The 22,118-nt window shown below is 61.4% G+C and overlaps 2 protein-coding genes across 7 annotated transcripts in view; one reads left to right on the top strand and one right to left on the bottom strand.

The window, feature by feature from the left end:
* Positions 1-15,819, top strand: part of LOC136144752 (maestro heat-like repeat family member 5) — a 56,789-nt gene extending 40,970 nt beyond the window's left edge. The window contains exons 22-32 of the mRNA XM_065902605.1: positions 3,005-3,161; positions 4,371-4,554; positions 10,407-10,548; positions 10,992-11,106; positions 11,817-11,960; positions 12,820-12,996; positions 14,052-14,207; positions 14,773-14,895; positions 14,994-15,096; positions 15,414-15,488; positions 15,722-15,819. Of these exons, the coding sequence (XP_065758677.1) occupies positions 3,005-3,161; positions 4,371-4,554; positions 10,407-10,548; positions 10,992-11,106; positions 11,817-11,960; positions 12,820-12,996; positions 14,052-14,207; positions 14,773-14,895; positions 14,994-15,096; positions 15,414-15,488; positions 15,722-15,819 (1,474 nt within the window). The remainder of the gene's footprint in view (positions 1-3,004; positions 3,162-4,370; positions 4,555-10,406; positions 10,549-10,991; positions 11,107-11,816; positions 11,961-12,819; positions 12,997-14,051; positions 14,208-14,772; positions 14,896-14,993; positions 15,097-15,413; positions 15,489-15,721) is intronic.
* A 2,390-nt stretch (positions 15,820-18,209) lies between these two features.
* Positions 18,210-22,118, bottom strand: part of PTP4A3 (protein tyrosine phosphatase 4A3) — a 32,296-nt gene continuing 28,387 nt past the window's right edge. For 5 of the 6 annotated variants that reach the window (XM_065903030.1, XM_065903028.1, XM_065903031.1 and 2 more), the window contains exons 4-5: positions 20,500-20,574; positions 18,210-18,887 (exon numbers count right to left, since the gene is read on the bottom strand). In XM_065903030.1, coding sequence (XP_065759102.1) covers positions 18,498-18,887; positions 20,500-20,574 — 465 coding nt within the window. In that variant the 3' untranslated portion in view covers positions 18,210-18,497. Of the gene's footprint in view, positions 18,888-20,499; positions 20,575-21,115; positions 21,247-22,118 lie in introns of all 6 variants that reach the window. The other variant, XM_065903032.1, reaches the window with a different exon arrangement.

Raw genomic sequence — 22,118 nt, 5'->3', positions numbered from 1 at the left:
CTGTTTTTGGAGCTGTTTTAGATTTACAGAAAAATTAAGCAGAAGTTGCAAAGTTCCCATCTACTTCCCTCTCCTGCCAGGCTCTTTTCTTGGTAACATCCTGCCTCAGTATGGTAGGCATATTACACTTGATGAACCACTACTGATATATTAACAAGTCTATAGTTTACATCACAGTCCGCTCTTGGGGGTGTACATTCTATGGGACAAGGGTGCAGTGACAGGTATTGACTATTATAGGATCAAACAGCAGCTCTGTGGCCCCAAGCCCCCTGTGCGCTATCTGTTCATCCCTCCCTCCCTCCAAACCCCTGGCAACCTCTGATCTTTTGACTGTCTCCATGGTTTTTCCCATTCCAGAATGTCACAGAGCTGGAATCATCCTGTGTAGCCTTTTTAGGCTAGCTTCTGTCACTTTCTGATAAGCTTTCAGGTTCTTGTATGTCTTCATGTCAACCACCCTCACCCCCAGGAACTCTTTCTTTCTTATTTCTTTTTTGTTGAGGGTGGGGGTGTGAAACGATCCCCGCAGTAAGGCTAGTCATCAGTCATCGTCATCCCTAGTTACAGATCTTTGTCCTTGTGACGAGAGCTTGTAAAATGGCAAAAGTTGGAAATATGCAATACAGTGTTAGCAGTTACGGTCGCCCTGCACTATATTACATCCCTGTGACTTATTTATGTCGTAACTGGAAGTTTCTGCCTTTTGATCCTCTTCCCCCATTTCGCCTACCTCCGACTCCTCACCTCTAGCAACCCCCAACCTGTTCTCTGTAGAGAGGAGCTTGTGTTTTGTTTCTTTGGGCTGGATTTTGGTTCCATTTAGATTCCATGTATAAGCAAGATCATGTGGTATTTGTCTTCCTCTCTCTGATTTATTTCACTGAACATAATACCTTCAAGGCCGATACATGTTATCTCAATTGGCAAGCTTTCCTTCTTTCTTATGGCTGAATGAGATTTCATTTTATACATACACACACACACATAGGGCTTCCCAGGTGGCTCAGTGGTAAAGAATCTGCCTGTCAATGCAGGAGACGTGGGTTTGATCCCTGGTCAGCAAAGATCCCCTGGAGAAGGAAATAGCAACCCTCTCCGGTATTATTGCCTGGGAAATCCCATGGCAGAAGAGATTGGCAGGCTACAGTCCAGGGGGTTACAAAAGAGTTGGACACGACTTAGCAACTAAACAACCACAGCATGTCTGTGTCTATTGATGGGCAATTATGTCTTTTCCGTATCTTGGCAATTATAAATAATGCTGCTATGAACATGGGGGCTCACATATCTTTTCAAATTAGTGTTTTCATATTCTTCATATAAAGTCCCATAAGTGAGACCATGTGGTGGTCCGATTTTTAGTGTTTTGATGAATCTTCATACTATTTTCCATAATGGCTGTACCAATTTACATTTCCACCAATAGAGCACGAGGGTTCTATTTTCTCCACATCCTGGCCAGCACTCACTATCCCCTGTCGTTTTGATAACAGGTGTGAGCTGACAGTTTACTGTGGTTTTGACTCCCATCTCTTTGATGATGAGAGACGCAGAGCATATTTTCATGGACCTGTTGGCCGTCTGTAGACTTTCTTTGGAAAAGTGTCTGTTCAAATCCTCTGCCCATGTTTTAATTGGACGGTCTGGGGAGCTTTTGTTTATTTTTGATATTGAGTTGTGTGTGTTTTCATATGTTTGGATATTAAAACCCCTTTTCATAAGTATGATTTGCAAATATTTTTCCCATTCACTGTGTTGCCTTTCATCTAGATGGCTTCCATTGTCGTGCAGAGGCGTTTCAGTCTGATGCAGCCTCGCTTGTTGATTCTTGCTTTTGTTCCCTCTGCTTCTGGTGTCAGATCCAAAGACTGATTGCCAAGACTGATGTCAAGGAGCTTACCGCCTATGTTTACTTCTAGGAGTTACAGTTTCAGGCCTTACATTCAAGTCTTTAATCATTTAGACTTCATTTTTGTATTTGGGGTAAGATAGAGGTCCAGTTTTATTAATTTGCATGAGGCTGCCCAGTTTCCCCAACACCATTTGTTGAAGAGACTGTCCTTTCCCCATTGTATGTTCTTGGCTCCTTTGTCGTAAATTAGTTGAGCACGTCTGTGTGGGCTTATTTCTGGGCTGGAAATGATTCCTTAATGTGGCTTTCAGACCCACACTTGCCTGACCCTCACTACACCTCCCCGGCTGCTACTGCTCAGCCTCCTGGCTGCTTCCTCCTGTCCCCTGACCTCTTAGTTCGGGGATTGCAGGGCTGACCTCAGGCCTCATCTCCACTTACACTCCTTCCCTGATGGTCACACCCCCAGACCAGGCGGAAAGGCCATGGGACTAGACACGCCTGACCTCTGGTTATGAGGCAGGGCCCTGATCAGGGTACGCCTTGTCTCTAGTCCTCGGTTTCCTCATGTGCAAAATCGGCACGAGGTCTCTGCAAAGCCCTACACACACCAGCGACGGCCCCTAAGTTGGCCCAGGTCAGGCCCCAGGGAGCTGGTGGTCCCCAGCAAACCCAGGCCTAGAAGGAAACAGCCACTGTATGGCAGGCCCTAAAGGCTGAGCAGGAACAGGCCCTGTGAGGAGGCCCAGAAGCAGGAGAGGAGGGAAGGCAGCCAGGTGCTGGAGGTCAAAGGGCAGGGGTCAGAGGGTGACAGCTCTGGGTACCAGCTAGACTTGTTCTGACTGTACTTGGGCGCCATGGAGGGTGACAGAGTCGGCCATTGGGATGAGAGGGGCCTGAAAGAGGGGAGACCCCAGAACACGGGCCAGGGCAGCCAGCCCCACCTCTGCTGCCGGCCACGGGCCGCACACACTGCAGCCCTGGCCCCGGCCCCGCGCCCCTCCCCCACCTCCCCCACCCACCCTGCCAGGGTCCGGCTCGGCACCCTGCTGCAGGCACCTGAGGCCCCGGGCACAGTGGTGCTGCTGTGACCCAGGCTGGGCTGGCCAGAGTCTCAGCACCGCCCTCACGGCCACCCTTCGCCTGCAGCCACAGCTTCCGGTTGTGGAGGGCCCTGGGTGCCGAGCACTTCCTGAGCCACCGGGTGCTGGCCGTGCTGCTGGGCTGCCTGCTGAAGCGGCCCCTGCCCAGCAGGGCCAGCGGCGGCCCCCAGCCCAGGAAGAAGGCCTACCTGCACTCCCTGGCCGTGAGTCTCTGCCCGCACCACCCCATGCGCCGGCCCAGCTGCCTGCTCGAGTGCATTCAGTCACACATGGGTGTGAGGCACCCACTGCGTGTGCCAGGCCCTGGGGAGGGGGAGCCCCACACTCAGCCTGGCCTGGACGAGGGGGCCTCTGAGGTGGCCCAGCTGGGAGCGACCATACAGGCCCCGGGTCCAGGCCCAGCTCCCCACTTCCTGACCGAGGGCCCTGGACCCCTCCAGTCAGGTGCAGGCGCGAGGAAGGGCATGGAGAGATTAGTGAACCCCTGCCCCCATAGTTGGGTTCTGGAGGAATCTTAGAGGCTGCTTCCAAAGGCTCCCACCCTCCTGTAGGAGTCCATACCCATTCACCACCCCCAGCTTCCCGCACAAGCCTAGACCCTACTTGCACAGCCACGAGAGCAGGGGGCTCGTTTCCTAGCGTGCCTCACCTGGGCTGGACGCTGACGGGGCCGCAGCTGTGCCCCAACCCTTTCTGATCCAGGGCTAAGCACCCACTCACACCCCCCAGCCCGCTGAGCAGTGGGCAGAGTCTCCTAAACAAGCTGCTGCCCCCAGCCGAGGGGTGTGACGGCCAAACTCAGTGCCCGGGGAAGCCCACCCTGTCTCCTTACCAGCCCTCCATCAGCCCGGCCCCTCGACACCCCTAGACCCGGACCCTCCCTGTCGGAAACCAGACTCAGCATGGGGTCAGCAGGGCCGCCTTCCTGGGTCCCGACCTCCTCTTGTCGTCCTCCCCACCTTGAGAACATTCTGGACCCAAGGCCCCTCTCCAGGTGTGGGAGGCCCCAGGGCTGCTGTCTGGTAGCTCCCCTTCCAGGACCATGTGTCCCCTCCAGCATTCACTCATGGGCACCTGCCATGTGCCAGGGCCTGTGTTGGGGGCATTGCAGGGAGCACAGCCCACGGGGCGGAGGGGCCAGACCCGAGGCAGTGACTGAGGGCGGAGGGCAGAGCGGACAGGGATGGTGGGCCAGAGGACCCACTACAGGGCCGGCAATGGGAGGAGGCGGGCAGGGAGCATGCAGGGTCCAGAGGGCGGGCCGCGCCCCCAGGAGGTACGTCTCAGGCGGGCTGTGGTCCCGGAGACAGCGGGCAGACACAGGAAGGCGGGGTCGGCCGAGGGTTCTGTGGGAAGGCTGGCATGCAGGCCCAGCCCCCAGGCCCCCTCAGCATCCCCCGCCGCCCCCGCAGGCCATGAACACTCTGCACGAGCTGCAGTTCGCCCCCGAGTTCCAGCAGGCCGTGCAGGAGGCCTTTCCCGAGCTCCTGCTGGCCCTCCTCACCCAGATGCACTACCTGCTGGAGCTGAACCTGACCCAGGAGCCCCAGCCCGGAGCGGAGGCCCAGGAGACAGCCCTGCTCGGCCCCCAGAGGTAAGGCCAGGCCCCGGAGAGGCGGTGTGCGGGCTCCCCAGGGCTGAGGGACAGAGCTCCACAGCCGGGCAGCCTAGAGCCGCAGGCAGGTATTCTCGCGCAGTGCCAGGGGCTGGCGCTCCGGATCTTAGGTTGGCAGAGCCGCGCTCCTCTGAAACCTGCAGGGAGGCTCCTTCCCGCCTCCTGAGTGCTCCTGGCTTGTAGACGCCCCCTCCCATCTCTGCCTCCGTCTTCACTGTGTGCCTCTCTGTCTCAACTGCTCTCTTCTTATGAGGACGTCTGTCCTGGTGAACGAGGGCCACCCTGCTGCTGACCTCATCGTAACTTGATTCCATCTGCAAAGACCCAAATGAGGTTGTGTTCTCAGGTACCCAGTGTCAGGACTTTGCTGGTTTCTGGGGACACAGTTGGATCTCCAATAGGTGTGATTCCAAACACAGTTGCCTCCAGCAGTCAACCAGGAGGGCAGGTGGGCACCCCGCTTCATTGTGACTGTGGATGCCTGGCAGCCAAGACGCCCGGTGACAGCTGACCCACGAGGACTCCAGGGGCCCGCACTGCACACCATGTCTTACCCAAATGTGGTCCCTGCAGGGATTCTGAGAGACGAATGTTGTCTTTCCCTTTGACGGATGAGGAAACTGAGGCTCAGAGCGGGCCAGAGGCTTCCCCCGAGCCACACAGAGTGTCTGTGCGTTGCTGACCTAGACCCCGTAGAATGGCAGGGGTGTCTGCCCAGCGACCACTTGGCCCTGCAGGCAAATGCCCACCAGGTCCTGTTGCGCAGAGTGCTTGACCCCGACACCTTTTGACTCTGATGTCGTGGGCAGTTGTCAGCCTCCCCCAAGCCTGCACCCTTGACCAGCATGGACAGGACTCATGTGGGAGGGTCCGCGCCCCACCCCTCACTCGGGTGGTAGCACTGGCTGGCCGCCTGGCCGGCCCCCTGCACTAGGGCACATCTTGAGAAATTCATGAAGCGAGTCTTTAAAAGCCGCTGGGGCGACTCTTTTCATCTGTTTGTATTACGATGTGCTTCACACGATTTGTCAGTCTGAACAGCTCTCCTCAAGGCACATCACTGAAAAAAAAAGTCACTTCTCTCATATTGCTTCTGAATTCGAATATACATAAAGTTCTTTTTTATTCAAATCAACCATGCAAAATGCATGAATCTTCCCTAATAAGCTAATAAAACATTCTCCTCCCTGAAATAGGAGGGTTAGGAGAAAGCCCTGATGAACCACCTCCATCCATCAGCTTCCCTCCCCTGCCCCCATGGGGCCAGCCTCCACCTGTTCCTCCCCTGCCCCCCATTGCTGCCCTCCACCCCAAGTCAGATCAGGCCTCACCTGTGCTTGGAACCCTCCCATCCTCTTCCCCTTCTTTTAACTCCGAGAAGGGCTGAATCCTTCCAGTGGTCCAGTAGCCCTGCATCTGACTCCCCATCACCTCCAGAACCTCATTTCCTGCCACACACCCCTACCCTCCACATGCACCCTCTGGTCAAGCCCCAGCATCTTCCTACCCTTCCTCAGGCCCCACGCTCCTGCCTCAGGGCCTTTGCACTTGCTGTGCCCTCTTCCTAGGATATTCTTCCCGACAGCCTCACCTCCTGTGGCTCCCAGCCACCTACTGTACAGCAGCAGGCCTGCTCCCCACTGTTACGTTCTCCCATCTACAGCTGTCATCTGTGCCCCGTATAATGGAAGCTCTGGGGAGCAGGGATTCTGTCTGTCTCACGCAAGGCTCTCCCCCAGAGAGCAAGGGTGTCTGTCATCTCACTGGGGGGCGGGGGCCTTCTGCTCAGACCCAGCTGTACCAAGATGCTCCAGCAGCATCGACCCTCCCCTTCCACCGTCGGGTCTTGGCTTCTCTCTGGGCAGATTCTCCCGAAGAGAAGGGCGGGGGCCCAGCAGCCACAGAATAGACCGCACCCTGGGCTCAGTCCAGCTTAGCTTTCATGGGCCCAGCTTAGCCCACACACTCACCCCTGAACCAATCGCCTTGGTCACAGGGGTAGGTGGGGTCCTGCTAAGCAGGTCTCGGTTCACACCCTCCCTGGAGCTAGGATGGGACCTGGGCCCACTCCCCCAGAGGACAACTGCAATACTGGTGCCATCCCCAGGGGTCCGAGAGTGGGGCAGGCCCATCAGCAGTGAAGCTGGCCAGCTGCCAAGGATGGTGAGGAGGTCTGCAGCCGCTCCCAGGCCTCAGAGGGCGGCCCTGCCCAGGCGGAGTGCTGCAGTCCCCAGTCTGAGGCCTGGAGGAGGCAGTGGTACCATCGAGGGAGCCAGGTGCTGAGGAGGAATCTGGGCACAGCTGTTGAGAAGCCCACTGTCCTGTAGTTGCTCCCGAGAGCGTGAGGGGAGAGTGGGGGAAGGGGTTGCAGCCGTACCTGTGACAGCCATGCAAGACTCAAGGCAGAGTCAGGTTAGTCCTGGACCTCTGAGGTTCCTGGCATCCTGCTGAGCTGGGCTGGCCCCTGGGACCAACAAGCGAGGGTTTGGCTCCACTTCCTGCCGGGGCACAAGCACCCCCTCCAGCCCTGACTGCAGGACCCTCCCCTTCCTGTGCTTCTCTGATGAACAGAGCCCCTTTCTTGTAGAGACATTTCCTGCTTTGGTCAATTCTCAGTCAGCACCTTCTCAAGTTGATGTCCATCCTGCCCTACGAAGGACTTCTCATTCCTCTTGTTTCATCCATCATGGGCTGAGTCTCTTTAACTCTAATGGGGCATCTCACTTCTCATTCCAAAGACATGCCTATCAACCACTTAGAGGTATAAACCAACATATTTCCCTTTTTGCCCTGGCTGCCAGGAAGCTTGTAAATAAAGTTCAGTTCATTTCAGTCGCTCAGTCGTTCTGACTCTTTGCGACCCCATGGACTGCAGCAGGCCAGGTTTCCCCGTCCATCACCAACTCCCGGAGCTTGCTCAGACTCATGTCCATGGAGTCAGTGATGCCATCCAACCACCTCATCCTTTCATTCCCCCGCTTCTCCTCCTGCCTTCAGTCTTTCCCAGCATCAGGGTGTTTTTCAATGAGTCAGTTCTTCGTATCAGGTGGCCAAAGTATTTGACCTTCAGCTTCAGCATCAGTCCTTCCAATGAATATTCAGGACTGATTCCCTTTAGGATGGACTGGTTTGATCTCCATGCAGTCCAAGGGACTCTCCAGAGTCTTCTCCTGAGAGTATATAAAGTTACTGTTCACTAATCTCTCACTGTGGCACGGGGTGCTTCCTTTTGTTTCTCACTTACTGATTAGTCTTCTTTTCAACTTAAAGCTTTAAGTTTAATCCAAAGCTCTTTTATTTAAAATCATATTCGCGGTCCTAGGTTTTGGCAGTTGACAAATAACAAATCACAATGAATAGTGACATGCTGCTTGCCACCTGGCTCTGAGATCTAAGCTCTCCTCCTTACCCGGCTGTGAGTGCTCCGAGCTGGTCGCTCCATCTCACAGCCTGGGTTTCTTCTGTGGGAGGGGCTGGTCCCTCCCTAGGTGTTGGGAGGGTCAGGAGCAGCAGAGGACTGGGCAGCCTCTATGCTAGGGCGACCCTGGGCGAGCCGCCGACACTCTGGGCCTCAGTTGAGGGTTGGAAGTCAGGACCCCAGCCCAGCCGTCTTGTCTTGGAGTTGTCCAGTTGGGGTGCCATGGTCTCGGGCCCCAGGGACCCCCTGATTCCTCAGACTCACATTGAGTTGTGACATCACAGGGAGTGAGCCGGGATCCCTGAGCAGGAAGGGATGGATGGGGAGGTGCTGTGCCCCAGCCTGGAGTCGCCACAGTCCTGCTCAGACCTGCCTCCTTCCCTGCCCTCAGCCTTGGTTGCCCTCCCGCTCCGAGGTCAAAAAGAGGAAAGGATTAATAGACCGTGGATCATTCGGTTGACACTTGCTAAGTGTAACGGGGGCCCCACGCTTACTAATGAATATAGATGGCCGGTGCTGTCAGCAGAGAGGCATCCATGCTCTCAGGAGCTCAGCCCCCTGGAAATGCAGACAGGCTCCGGTGATGGCCCGGTGAAGATGGCTGGACAGGGCCCCGGGGAGAGGTAGAGCCTCGCAGGGGAAGACACGGGGGCGGCCCTGCGTGTGGGCCCCTGAGGATTGGCTCTGAGCCCAGACCCGAAAGACGGTTAGAGGTCGCCGTGTGGGGAAGGAAGTGCAGACGGCCTTCCAGGCAGGGGGACCCCAAAGCGGAAGGGACAGGAAGGAGGGGACCCTGAAGCGGGGGGAGCCACGGGGGCTCCAGGCCGAGGGGGTGACAGGACCTGGTCAGCTGGAGAGAGGTACAGCGTGAGGAGACCCCACACTGCCTCCGGAGGCTCGCGTCCGGCAGGGGGGCTCCAGGTGGAGACGAAAGTTCCCGCCCCAGTCCCTCATCGGTCCAGGGATGTGTCCCAGGGCGCTGACGCACAAGAAGCCCCAGCTCTGGGCGGACCCCGCAGGCTACCCACCTCCGCACCCTGCCCTCCAGCCCCCGCCTCATCTTCAGGGTCCTCTGCCCCCGGCCCCCCCGGGGCTGAAGGAGGAAGGGAGGGGAGTCCTGCACAGCTGGCCTCGGACCCCGGGGGCTCTGCTGTCTGTCAGTCACGGGGCTGTGTGGTTTTCAGGTGACACAGGTCCTGGTGCAAGGCCAGGGGTCCTGGGCTGGGGGTTGTGGTCTTTAGGGCCCCACAAGGGAGGTCATTCACCCTGAGAATCAGCAAGGGATCCCCAAGGACACCCCACCAGCCAGATGCCCTGGTGCGGCTGTGGGGACACAGTGACCCCACGTGCCCTGGAACCAGAAGATTCCGAGAGTCCTCACAGAGCAGACAAAATGCCACTGCGCCCGGAGCCCCCTTCTCCCAAAGCTGTCGTCACTCCGGCTAAGACCAGTGACCTGGAAAATGCAGCCTCTTCTTGGTGGCACGGCTTGGGGAGAGAGGACAGCCCCGCTGACATTTGTGCTGGCGCCACGGGGGTTCACGGAGTGGCATTTCATCCCTTCACGTCAGGTTTTGCAAATCTGATCAGAGTGGCACCTGGTCCGAGCTGACAGTCTCGCTCCGGGGGCCGCTTACAGGTCCAGGTGAAGCCACCAGGCACGGGGTGGCTGAGACAGACCACGGAGCTATTCCCGGGCCCTCAACCCTGTGGGGACTCGGGCAGCCCTGGGCCTGTGGCTCGACAGCACTGTGCAGGCATGGAGCCCAGAGTCTGGCTGGACTCAGCTTCTGTGGGCCCTGGCCAGGCTGTGTGAGCAGGACAGGGCCCTCGGGCAGCACAGTCCCTGACCCGCACGCGGTCCCACTGTGCTGCAGTCTGGCACACTCGCTTGAGCCCACGCAACCACGCCGCCAGCGGAACCCGGTTTCCCGCATCTTCAGGGTCCTGGCACTCTCTGGGCTCCCGTAATGCCACACCCCCAGCTGCCCTCACACCCCATCCACTACCCCTGCATTCTCAGCCCACATTCAAATGGCACAGTCTGTCAAGGCTCAGTCAGACCCCCTCCACCCTGCAACTTGGGGAACCACTGGCCCCCCGGTATCTCTGCTCCTCTCTCCAGCCCTATCCGCTCAGCCTCCGCCCTGAAAAGCCAGCTGTGGGCATCTCGCACTGACCACGCACCTAACCTATCTGGAGCTTCCCCCTGGAACCACCCCCGCTCCCAGGACAGCCCCTGCCCATCCTACACCCCAACATTTCTGCAGAAGGAGGGCGGCAGCGAGCTGCCCCAGGGAGGCTTGGTGCTGCCAGGCCCGGAGCAGAGACGGAAGCCAGGAGGCACCTTTCCACCCAGGGCAGGTGGGCACTCTCCCCAGGGTTGAGGCTGCCCAGTGACCCCTCTGCTCCCCCGCAGCACATCGCTGGAGGCACTGAAGAGCCTGCTGTCAACCACCATGCACTGGCAGGACTTCGCCCACATGGAGCTGCAGGGCGCCTGGGACCTCTTTGCCACCATCCACACCTTCCCACAGGGCGTGGGCCTCCTTGCCAGGTAGGGGCGGGGCGGGGCCAGGGGAAGGGGCCTGTCCTGGGTCACCCCTGCCCAAAAGGCTGGGCTACGGACTGCAGCGACCCCCAGGACCTGCCGCGAGCACAGCCCCAAGGACTCACGCGTGTGCACAGGGGGCACTGGGGCATGGACGGCGCGGGCTCACTGGCACACCCTGGGAGCCTAGAATGCAATGGCCCCCATCTTGGCCGGAAGCTCCTAGGGGACCAGGGCCAGGTCCACTCCCCTGTCCATCCCACGCTTGGCCCACACCTGGCAGCCAGTGGGTGGCCAGTGGGTGCAGAGGGAGCAAGAGAAGTTCAGACCGGGGCGTGCCCACTCCGCTCAGCAACACTTCTGGCTGCCGGGCCCCTGGGTTGGGTGGTGGTGGGAAGGCGGACATGGGCTGTCCCGTGAGCCCGGCCCGCCCTTCACCCTGTGCCCAGGGCCATGGTGCAGAACCACTGCCGGCAGATCAAGGGACTGACCCTTCATCTGCTGCCCAACCTGCGGAGCCGGGAGGAGCGGGATAGGAAGGCGGCCATCAGCATTTTCACAGAGGTGGGGGCCTGGGGGGCTCCTCAGGGACAGCCTGCACCCCATCTCCAACTGAACCCACCAGGACCTCCCTTGACCAACAGATTCCTCACACCCTGCCTTCCCACTCCCAGCTCCTTGGGGCCCATAGTCAGGGGCTCCTGGTTGGGTCTCCATGTCTCAGTCCCCTCTCCACCTGCATCCTGGGGGACCGTCTTCTACTCCCCCAGCCCTGAGGTCATGGGGTCCTGCCCCTGGAATGGTGAAGCCGAAAGGGCAATGGCTGGAACCAGAAAGGCACTGGGTGTATCGGGTCCTGGGGCTGAGAGCTGGGCCGTGGCCGGACAGAGTGGGGGCCTTTGTCATTTCCATAATGAACAAAACCTGGTGCAATGCCACACGCCAACCTGTAGTGACATCTGGCTCTCCCTCAGGGACTGGGTCTCCAGGTGCCCCATGAGTCAGGCTGTGTTGAGTATGTTGTTCCCAGCTTCGCTGTGTGGCCTCAGACAAGGCCCTTTCCCCTCTGGGCCCGTTTCCCCAGCTATGCACTGGAGGACTGAAACAGCTTGGTATTGGGTTTCAAACACTCATTAACCAAGACACCCAGAGCGGGGCCAGTCAGCCACCCTCCCCGAGCCCCAGTCCTGGTCCTAGAGCCCAGCCCCCAGACGCAGACGCAGGCCCCCTGCGAGAGGCTGCCAGGCCTGACCCGCCTGCCCGGGGCCCCCCAGTTTCTCTACAGCCCCACCCTGCTGGAGGTGCTCCCCAAAGAGGTCGCCCTGTCTGTGCTGGTTCGAAGCCTCAGGGACCCCAGCCCCGAGATCCGCGTGCTGAGCCTACAGGGCCTAGGGAACATTCTTTTCCATCCAGAGAAGGTAAGCGGGTGCGGGGAGCTGTGACAGACGCCCCATAGAGCAGCCGGGCGCATGGGGCCTTTGTGTCATTCCCGTTAGAAATCTGCTCTGCTGGTGCAGCCACAGTCAGACTTGGGTCCCAGCACCCAGGTGGTGACCAGAGGCTGTTTGTTGCTGTTAAGTGACTCACTGGCTGAAAATAAGTCTAATATTGTAGAACCAAACAGTTTAGGAACCCAATGAAGTTGCCGACAACTTGTTTGAAAGTTGCAAAACCAGCCTAGTTTGCACGAGGAGTCCCTGATAAGGCGTTTGACAGTAGGAATCGTTCATTAGCAGAAAGAACTGGCAGAATATGAACTTGGCTTTTCCTTTTTAATGTAAAACTGGGAAATGGTCACTGCCACTTAGAAGGTCTGGGGTCACCACTGGTGCACCCACCTCCCTGTGACGTGAGATGCCAGTGACTTCAGCGGTGCCCACCCAACCAAATTTGTCTTGTCTGTCCCCCAAAACCCCTCTGACCCCTGGGGAAGCCAGGAATGAGGGCAAAGGCAAGGTAGGGTGGAGGAAGGGAAAGTTGGTCTCCAGGACTTGGTGGGGGGCCCTCTGGCCAGAATGGGGACAAACAGGAAGGACCTGGCAGCTGACTGACATGGGTTAGTGCTCCCCTAACCCCCCAGGGTCTCTGAGAGGGGAAGCCTGTCCCATCTGTCCACAACTCCCGGGGGACAGAGCAGGGCTGGGAGCACGTCTCCCAGGACGGCAGAGCCAGGGCAAGATGGAGCGGGGTGGGTACAGCGTGGGTGCCCAGGCCTGGATGGGGGTCTGGGAAGGGGCCGCAGAGGCACGCTCGGCCCACTGGCGGCCCCTCCCACAGAGAAGCCTGCTCCGCGGACAGCTGCCGCCCTTCCTCAAGGGCTTCTTCCAGAGCAGCGAGCCGGTGGTGGTGTGCATCATGGGCACCGTGTCGGAGGCGCTGCACCGCCTGGGCGCGCACATCACGGAAACCCTGGGCCTCCGCATTGCCATCAACACCCACGCCTTCTTCGATGACGTGAGTGCACCCGGGAGGGGCGGGCACCCCATCTCGTGCCCCTCCGGCGCCTCCCCCGGCCCTTCCTCGAAGGCCGCTGTCGCCCTGGGGCAGGGAGGTGGAGGGGCAGGGCAGCTCCCCAGGTGTGTGGCGTGCGGGGCACAGGTGGGCCGGCCAGGGGCTGCCGCCGGCACTCTTCCTGCACCTTCAGCTGAACACCACACCTTCAGTCTCAGCCCCACGTGTCCTCACCCTCCTGACTCTTCAGCCCCTGTGGATGACAGACTCTCCTTCAGGGGAAGACAGAGGGATAAGCCCGCCCTCCCGAGTCAGCATCCCTGACACATGGGCTGTCAGGATGCGATCATAGGCATGAGAGAGGAAAGAGTGTAGGTCCCTGAGGGTGGCCCGTGACCCTCCCCAGGAGCCGGCAGAGGTGGGAGCACAGCCCTGCCCCAGAGCCCTGACTGAGGGGGAGCCTCATCCCTGCCCCCAGAGCCCTGACAGGGGGGAGCACAGCCCTGCCACCGAGCCCTGACTGAGGGGGAGCCTCATCCCTGCCCCCAGAGCCCTGACTGAGGGGGGAGCACAGCCCTGCCCCCGAGCCCTGACTGAGGGGGAGCCTCATCCCTGCCCCCGACCCCTGTCTGAGGGGGGAGCCTCATCCCTGCCCCAGAGCCCTGACTGAGGGGGAGCCTCGTCCCTGCCCCAGAGCCCTGACTGAGGGGGAGCCTCATCCCTGCTCCAGAGCCCTGACTGAGGGGGAGCCTCATCCCTGCCCCAGAGCCCTGACTGAGTTGGGAGGCACAGCCTTGCCCTGGAGCCCTGTCTGAGGGGGAGCCTCATCCCTGCCCCCAGAGCCCTGACTGAGGGAGGAGGCACAGCCCTGTCCCCAAACCCTGACAGGGGTGAGCACAGCCCTGCCACCGAGCCCTGACTGAGGGGGCAGGCTGAGGTCTGTTCCTGGAGCCTGGAGCCCAGATGAAGGGGTCCTGCTGAGGGTACTGGGCCCCACGTCACTCTGGAGTGGAGGGTCCAAGGTGGGTCTGGCTGGGCTCCGAGCCTCTGCCTTGCAGGAGCGGGACAGGGTCCGGGCAGCAGCCATGGCACTGTTCGGGGAGCTGGTGGCGTCGGTGACAGGCCAGAAGTTCGGCAGCCTGCGAACCCAGGTGCACAAGAGCATGGTGCCCCTGCTCCTGCACCTGAAGGACCACTGCCCCACGGTCGTCATGGTCAGTGGTCAGCGACGGGCCTTCGCCTTGGGGGGGCTGGGGACCCACGGTGGGCAGGGGGCTGCCTGAAAGCCAGGGACACCCCCTGGGCCGGCGGGTCCAGCCCCCTCACTGGTTTTCCTGCTCCTCCCCATGTGCACACATGTGCACTCACACACGTGCCCACGTGTGGCTGTGAGTCTGTGGTCAGGACACCATCAGTCCTGCTCACTGCTGTGTCTCCAGCGCCAGGCATGTCCTCAGGCGCAGGTGGTTGATTAAACTTGAAATATGGGCTGAGACCTACGTGTGCCAGCCGCTGCCCCGCACCAGGCCATTAGGAAATGCTCAGCCTTCCTGCAGTTCCCGGCCACTGGGGGGATAAACAAGCAGCCAGTTTCCAAGCAGATGGGGACTGAACACTGCCTTCGGTCCGGCGGGGCCGTGCTGCTGGCCAGGGAGGCGGGCGGGCTCAGAGTGCAGCCTGAAGGCAGGGGGAAGGAGCCAGGATGCCCAGGAGGGCCGTACCTGCTGCAGCTTCCTCGGCGCCTCCGCCCACGCCCGGCCCTCCCTGCCGTCCCCGCAGCAGGCCAAGTTCGCCTTCTACCGCTGCTCCGTGCTGCTCCAGTGGCGGCTGCCGCACACCATCTTCTGCACGCTGGCCTGGGAGGAGAGCCTCAGCGCCCGCCACTTCCTCTGGAGATGCCTGGTGACGGCCCGCAGCGGGGAGGGGATGGGAGGCTGGCCGCCAGGTCCCCGGGACCAGCCGGCTCTGGCCCCAGCGAGTGAAAGAGACATGCTCCCCAGATTAACCACAGCCAGGACGAGTTCGGCACCTACTGGGCGCAGGCCCTCAACTACCTGCACAGACGGCACCACCACCTCAAGATCTGGGCAGCACTCTTCATCAGTGAGCGGGGCAGGGGGCCGGGCTCAGGGACCCCCAGGCCTGCCCCACCTGAGCACCCCGACCCTCACCCTCGCCCATCCTCCACTGCGGCTGGAACATGGGTTCCGCTGGCAAGCGAGGAGAGGGGCGAGTGAGGGGGTCTCGGGGGTCTCAGTTCTCCAGGCCGGGCCCTTCTGTGTTCTGGCCCTGTCTCCGAAGGTCCCTCACACAGGAGGACTCCTTCCCTATGCCAGGGAGGGGGAGAGGGAAAGAGGGAAGGGGGGAGAGGTTTGGGAGCCCCCTCCCACGGGCCGGCGTGCTCCCCGTCTGTCGCGCAGGTTATATCATCTGCTACTACCCCCTGGCCATGTCCCAGACAGCCAGTGACATGGACATAAAGCTGCTGGTCTGCAGTAAGAGAACATCCTTACTCCATCCACCCCCATCCGTGTCAGCAGGGAGCATGGGCCCCCAAACACAGCGGGTAGGGTGGGGAAGGGGAGTGCCCAGGCCTGGAAGGCCGAGGAGGCAGGGTCTGGGTGCCCAACTGCCCCCACCCCACGTGGGAAGGAGGGCGCTACTCCACTAGGGCTGTAGGCAGACAGGACGTGGAGGGTACCTCTGATTTGTCCCTCCTCTCCTGGAGCTTTTGAGGATCTCAAAAAGAACCCCGAACCCAGCATCCGATACTTCGCCAGCAGGCAGGCCTCCTTCCTTCAGAAGGTGGTAGCCAGACCGCAGTGACCTCCAGCTGTCGACCCCCCACCCCCCGGTCCCCCTCCCCCGTGCCCACCGCACCACGCAGCCCTGCCCTGTCCACACAGAACTTGGCTGCATGACTTCTGTTTATTTGAAAGAAAGATCTAGGTTCAATAAAGAAGCGTCATACCTCTGCGCTCCGTGCCCACCATCCAGTGGGCCCCCCAGAGACACTGGCAGGCCAGGGGGTGGGCGCAAACAGTGTGTCCCCCAGAGACAGACTGTGAAGTCTGGGCAGGGACCCCCACTTGTGGCCACCAGGCGGCTTCCCGGTGACGGGAGCCCGAGCCACGGCCCGCCCATGTCCCAGGTGCTGAGTGGGCACTCGCAAGGCCTCCATGGCCCGTGGGGCCCACGGCTGAGTGGAGTCACTCACCATGGCGCTCCCGCAGGCTTCAGTCTATCTCCAGCTTAGAGCTCCGTCATCACTGGGAGGCTGATGGTGGGGAAGAGGTCCCTTGGAGGGTCTCCCTCTGCTCAGAGGACTCAAAGTCTCCCTCCACCCCCGTCTCTAGCCTCCTGAGCCCCATCAGGGCTGGCACCTGGGGTTGGCAGCAGAACTGGCCTGGCTCAGAGTAAGAGCTTCCAGGTGGGCTTGGCCCACTCTGAATGAGCCCCATGGACTGAGGCAAGGGTCTCAACACTCTGAGCCTCAGCTGTCCCATCTATAAAATGGGTAGTAAGAACTTCCTCCAAGACCCCTTGGAAGGTTGAGTCCAGAAGAGGTCCCCGGACTCCAAGGGAGCCCCTGAAGACCCACCTGAGCTTCAGCAGGTCCTTCCCCTCCCAGCCTTGGTTTTTCTATCTGTGCAATGGGCAGGTGGGCCCTTCCCTCGCCTGAGAGAGTCTCCCGGCCGGAGTCCTCCCTAGGGCCTCCCCCAGCTGCCACTCTCCAGCAGGAGGTCCCCACCCAGCCTGCCCCCTGCCTTTCCCCCCATGTGTCCTCCCAGGCCCTCCCCACTCGGCCCAGGCAGAGCTTCTTCTCAGAGAGCTCTCCCCACACCTCCCGCCTTGGGACCTCCAAGTGACCCGGCCCTCGAGGGCCTGCCAAACAAGGTCCCCCACCCCTCATCAGGCTGTCCCACCACTCCCCATAGATTTGTGAGCCCCTCGAGGCAGACATGGAGTTGCACCCAGGAGGCCCCACAACTTGGATAGTGGATTGAAAAAATACAGCAACTGCAGACTCACTGGTGTTGTTCAATATGACCAGGGAGAGGAGTAAAAGACCCTGGGCAGAGCTGGGGCCTCCGCCCACCGTCTGTGAGTGTCTGAATGGCACCACTTGAGGAGGCGCTCTGGGTGAGCTTGGCTTTTCACAGCTCTCCGTTTTGTCCACGGGCCCCTGTGAGTGCCCCCCATCCCACTTGTGCTACAACCCCTGGCTGGGAAGAGGGGCCCCTGAGCCCAGCTGGGGGGTGGGGGTGCCATCTCCCCTAACACAGAGGCTTCTCTGGTTCCCCCCAGTGGGCAGTGGGCAGTGGGGCCTCCTACATGGCCCCCCACCTCACCCCAGTTCATCCTGCCCCTGGGAAGTCTAGTCTTGGTAAAACCTGGAGCTGGGTAGAAGCGACGGTGACTGAACAAGCCCCCAGGGGAACCGAAACAGCTGAAGCCTGAAGTTGAGGGAGCAGAGGCCTTAGCAGCAGGGTAGAGGGCTTCAGACCCAGGCACACAAGAGGTGCCCACTAACCAGCAGCAACCGTTGACTGCCAGGCCGGCCACAGCAGGCCAGGGGCGGGAGACAGGGCCTGAGTCCTGGTGGGTGGGCCACCATCCCACCCGGGGAAGGCGCGGCCAACCTGACCTAGGGAGGGGCCGGCCCCCAGCTCTGCGAGAGCGGAGAGCTGCTCACAGACCAGGGCAACATCCATGCCCTCCAGCAGGCCCGGCCCCCAAGACACTTCCACCCCAGGAACCCCGGGGTCACTCTCCACCCCTCCAGCCTCCCCTCCCTGCCGCGGGGTGAGGAGTCGGCGTGTCCCTCCACCCCAAGCCCAGTGGGCATCCATCACCCCCTCCCTTCTCTGGGCTTCTAAGACTGAAGTGAGGACACTTAGTGGGGGGCAGGACGGGGCAGCCACCCCACCGGACACCTGACCCGGAAGAATTACCAAGTGACCCATCCTGTCCCACACGGGGGCAATGCCGGTGACCCAGCCCCCAACACAGCAACAGGGCAGAGCCCACTGGGCCTCAGTCTCTGCTCTGTTCAATCTGGGACGGCCCCGCCCTGAGCCGGGGAGTGCAGGGGCCCAGCGTGGACGCCAGAGGGCAGCCAAGCATAGCCGGCAGGAAGGGATGGGCCCCGCAGCATCCCTGGGTTCCGCCAGCCCCCCAAGGCCACCCACACCCCAATCTCCAGGCACACGCAGTCACAGGGTCTGGTTTTATTGCCTTCGAGTGTCCGGAACACCTGACTGCCCCAGACCCAATAACTTAAGGTGCCAAGAACAAGTCAGGGTGAGGGGCCGTAGACGAGGGGCTGGGCCCAGTGGTTAAAAAATACACCAGCCCCCAAACAAACAGGCCAGGAAGGAGAGCTGCCCAGAGGCGGTGTGGGCAGGGCATTACAGGACAGCCAGGGACATGGGGGGGGTGGGGATTGGGGGGGATTAAGCCTCAGAGGGACAGTGAGGGCTGAGGGCACAGAGAAAGACACGTCAGACACAGAGACAGACAGACAGACACGCGGGCATGGAGACAGAAGGAACGCTGGGCCAGATGGCAGTGCGCGCACATGCACACGTGTGCACGCACACACGCACACACACACCTGCTGGTGTGGGCAGAGACAGAAAACACCCGCGAAGGGTGCGGGGGGCGGGCTGGACGGCTGGTGGTGGGTGTGCCCAGGGGGATGGGAGCAAAGGGCAGAGGGAGGCCCCGTGGCAGGAGCCCTGCTGAGCCCGCGGCCAGGCACCCAAGTCCTGAGCTACATGATGCAGCACTTGGTCTTGTGCACGTGGGGGTCCTTGAACCGCAGTCTCTGCTTCGGCCGGTACTTTTCCAGGTAGGTGAGCTGTTTGCTGTTGATGGCACCGCGCCGCTTCCTGGGCAGACGGGACCGGGGTGGGGGGTCAGGCAGGACCCAGGCTCGGCCACATGCCCTGCCCTGGAGCTGCAGGCCCCAGAGGCCAGAGAGGCTGGAGCGGGTCCCCGTGACCCACAGAGCCCTCCCACCTCTGGGCCTTTGCCCGGGCCATTCCTACCCCCAGAATCACAGTCACTGCAGCCACCACGGCTGACCTTCAAGTCACCTGGCTATAGCTCCTCCAGGCTGACCACCTCACCTCCCCAACCCCAAGGTCCCCACCCTCCAAGGCCCCCGTGTTTACCTGGGTACCACCCCCCGAAAGCAGAGCCCACGGGGATGGAGCCTGGCATGCCAGCTGGCTGGGAGGGAGAGGAGAGGAGGCGGGAGGTGGCCCGCAGGTGCCTGGGTGTGGGGGTACCTAGCACTGCCCACCAGGTACTTCCAGAGGTCATCTGTCCCCACCGCCCGTAACCTTGGACATGGCCGTGGACTGGCTCTGGTCAATGATGCGTGGGCTGGGGAGGAGCAAGCCTGCACTGCTCTGAGTCACCAGGTTGGGCCCAGCCCCCAGTCTGGGGGGTGCCAAGGCACAGAGCTACACACAGGCTCACGGAGAGGAACTGTGCCCCCGCTGTGTGCACACGTGCCAGTGTCCCGAGGAGGCCGGAGCTCCCGCGGGCACAGGCAGGCCTGGCCGCCTGACTGGTAAACAAGCCTGCCTCTGGGAGAGAGAGAAGGCTGTGCCCTGGAAACTGTCGTCGGGGGAGCAGCACAAGAAGACACCTAGGCACGGACTGCACGTGTGTCTCACACACACACACGCACATACACACTCACGATGGGGGGGCTGGGGCAGGCTCAGGCCCTCTGCACCCACCCCACTGTCCCTGCTGCCACCCCAGGACCCTGCTCCGCCGGGGCTCCTTTCCTGGGGGCAGCGGCGGACAGGAGCCTCCTCCCCACAAGGAGAGGAGGTTGGGAGACTTCCATGGGGGCCGAGAATGGGGGGCAGAGCGCCCAGGGGCCAGGGCTTCAGAAGGGCAGTCCTGAAAGATCCTGGGGTGTCGGCTGTCCCGGAGGGGTTGGGGCAGGTGGGGCAGGTGGCACTGGGGGGCTCCTTTCACTGCTGGGCTGGGTTGGATGGCTTCTGGGGGCTCTTCCTCTCCCAAGAGCTGAGGGGAGTGACACCCCGCATCAGGAGTGCTGGAGGCTTAGAGGGGCCTGCCCCAGCTCTGTGTGTCAGAGATGGGTTTGGGCCGGCCTGCTCCTCAGCACCGCAGGCCCTGTGCGGACTGGTGCACCCCTGGCTGAAGGAGCCATGGGCCCCAGAGAGGGCACCAGCCAGGCCCTCCATGCAGCCACTCCTCACCCTCTCCTCCCAGTCTGGGGAGTAGACCACACACAGCACCCGTCCTCAGTCAGGGCTAGGCAGCCTGAGGGGTGCACTGGGGCCACAGCAGGAGGCTGCACTGAACTGGGGAAGGCCTCAGAGGGCAGCACAGGGCCAGGGGTCAGGAGTGCCTCCTAGCGGGGCCCTGGGCCCCTGGGAGACAGGGAGGGAAGGATAAGGACCCCCAGCACCCAGACTCCCGAGCCCCCACCAGCGTCCTTCCCCACCAGCCACTCACTGTCGGATGAACTGGATGGCGTCCTCGTACTTCATCCCACTCTCGATGAGGGCCAGCGCCACGAGGACTGGAGCCCTGGGCGGACGGCAGGGCCAGGTCACCCAGGCCCAGGCACCCACTCCTTCCCCGACACCGTCACCCTCGGGGCCTGGGGAGACCCAGGCTTCCCCAGTTTCCTTCCCGCCCCCATGGAGGGCACAGGCTCCTCCTGCACCTGCTGTGTGAACCTCAGGTGGGCAGGGCCACCGCTCTGTGCCCCAGGCTCCTCGTGTATAAACGTGTAGGTGGGAGGGTTGAAGGAGGAAGAGCAAAGTGCTGCGCTCAGGTCTGGCCATGGATGAGAGCTTGATTCTCGGTTATGAACCCCGTTCACGATTCCCATGACTAGCTGGCAGGTGTGGGGTCTTTGTGTCTGGGGAGGGGCAGGGCTGTCAGCTCCTTCCTGCACAAAGTCCCAGCCACAGCAGCGGGGAGCAGGGTCAGACTTTGGGAAGGACTTCCGCCTCGCCCCCCCAGGAAGGAAGTCACGTGACATGGACTCAGCACCCATGCCCGACGGCAAGCCAGGCCAAGAGGTCCCCAAGTTCAAGCCAGCCGCCCTGCCCCACTGGCTCACCGCCCCAGGCCAGCCACACAATGCACAGCCACGCAGCTGCCGGGGTCATCACAGAACTTGTTCTTCAGCAGGCTCAGCCAGTCCTCCACCACTTTGCCGGGTGGGGGCGCCCCATCATCAAACGGCCAGTCCTGCAGAAGGCAGCAGCCCGTCAGGACTCCCACCTTGGAGGTGGGGTGAGAGCCGAGACCCAAGCCAGCCTGCCCAGGGGCACTCTGACAAGCAAGGAGGATGTTGGGAGCCCCCCGAGGGTGAGGGTCGGGGCACAGGCCCCAGGGAGCGCCCCCCTGCAAGGCTCCTCCCCATTGTCTCCTCCAGGAAGCCTTCCCAGAACACCCTGCACTTTTCGGGGGGCAGCCTGGGAGCCCTACTCCCCCTCTCGTCAGTCCACGTTGCGGTTCCGACTCACCCAGCCTGAGCCAGTCTGGGTCCGCAGACCCAAAGGGTCTGGTCCATGAGCGTGGCTGACATGTGCCTGCCTGTGTCCCAGCCCGCAGCACAGCGGCCCAGAGCAGGCCGGGCCCTGAGGCTGGAGACCATGCACTTCCCGCGGAGCACGCACACGCGGGGCCACCCCAGAATCAGTACCGCTTGCACAGGGGTGCATCCACGTGTCCCCCGAGGCCAGGCACCCGGGTATCTGGTCCTGTTCCCAGGCTCCAGATTCAGCACCCTGGAGGGCCCCTGGAGGACACAGGTCTGCCTGGCAACTGCGTGTCTAACCCAAACCCCTTCCTGCGCCTGGGAGGCGTGGGAAAGCCGCTGACCCCTGTGCTCCGGGCTACGTTACAGCATTCACCTGGCGCCCTTCAGGCACCCCCGCTCTAGCTGGAAAGACCCTGGGTCACTCAGCGGGGAAGGGGCAGGCCTCTCCGCCCCAAAGCTTCAGCCCCTCTCACCACCGTGGCCTGGCTCGGGAGCCTCCCCACAGGGCTGTGGCCAAGCCACCAGGATCCACGTGGCCCATCCCACGGGGCCTGCTGCCTGGCCGCTGGTCCCCAGT

Source organism: Muntiacus reevesi, chromosome 12, assembly GCF_963930625.1.
Source record: "Muntiacus reevesi chromosome 12, mMunRee1.1, whole genome shotgun sequence".
In the NCBI taxonomy this organism is placed as follows: Eukaryota; Metazoa; Chordata; class Mammalia; order Artiodactyla; family Cervidae; genus Muntiacus; species Muntiacus reevesi.
This window is presented reverse-complemented; position numbering and strand designations above follow the sequence as displayed.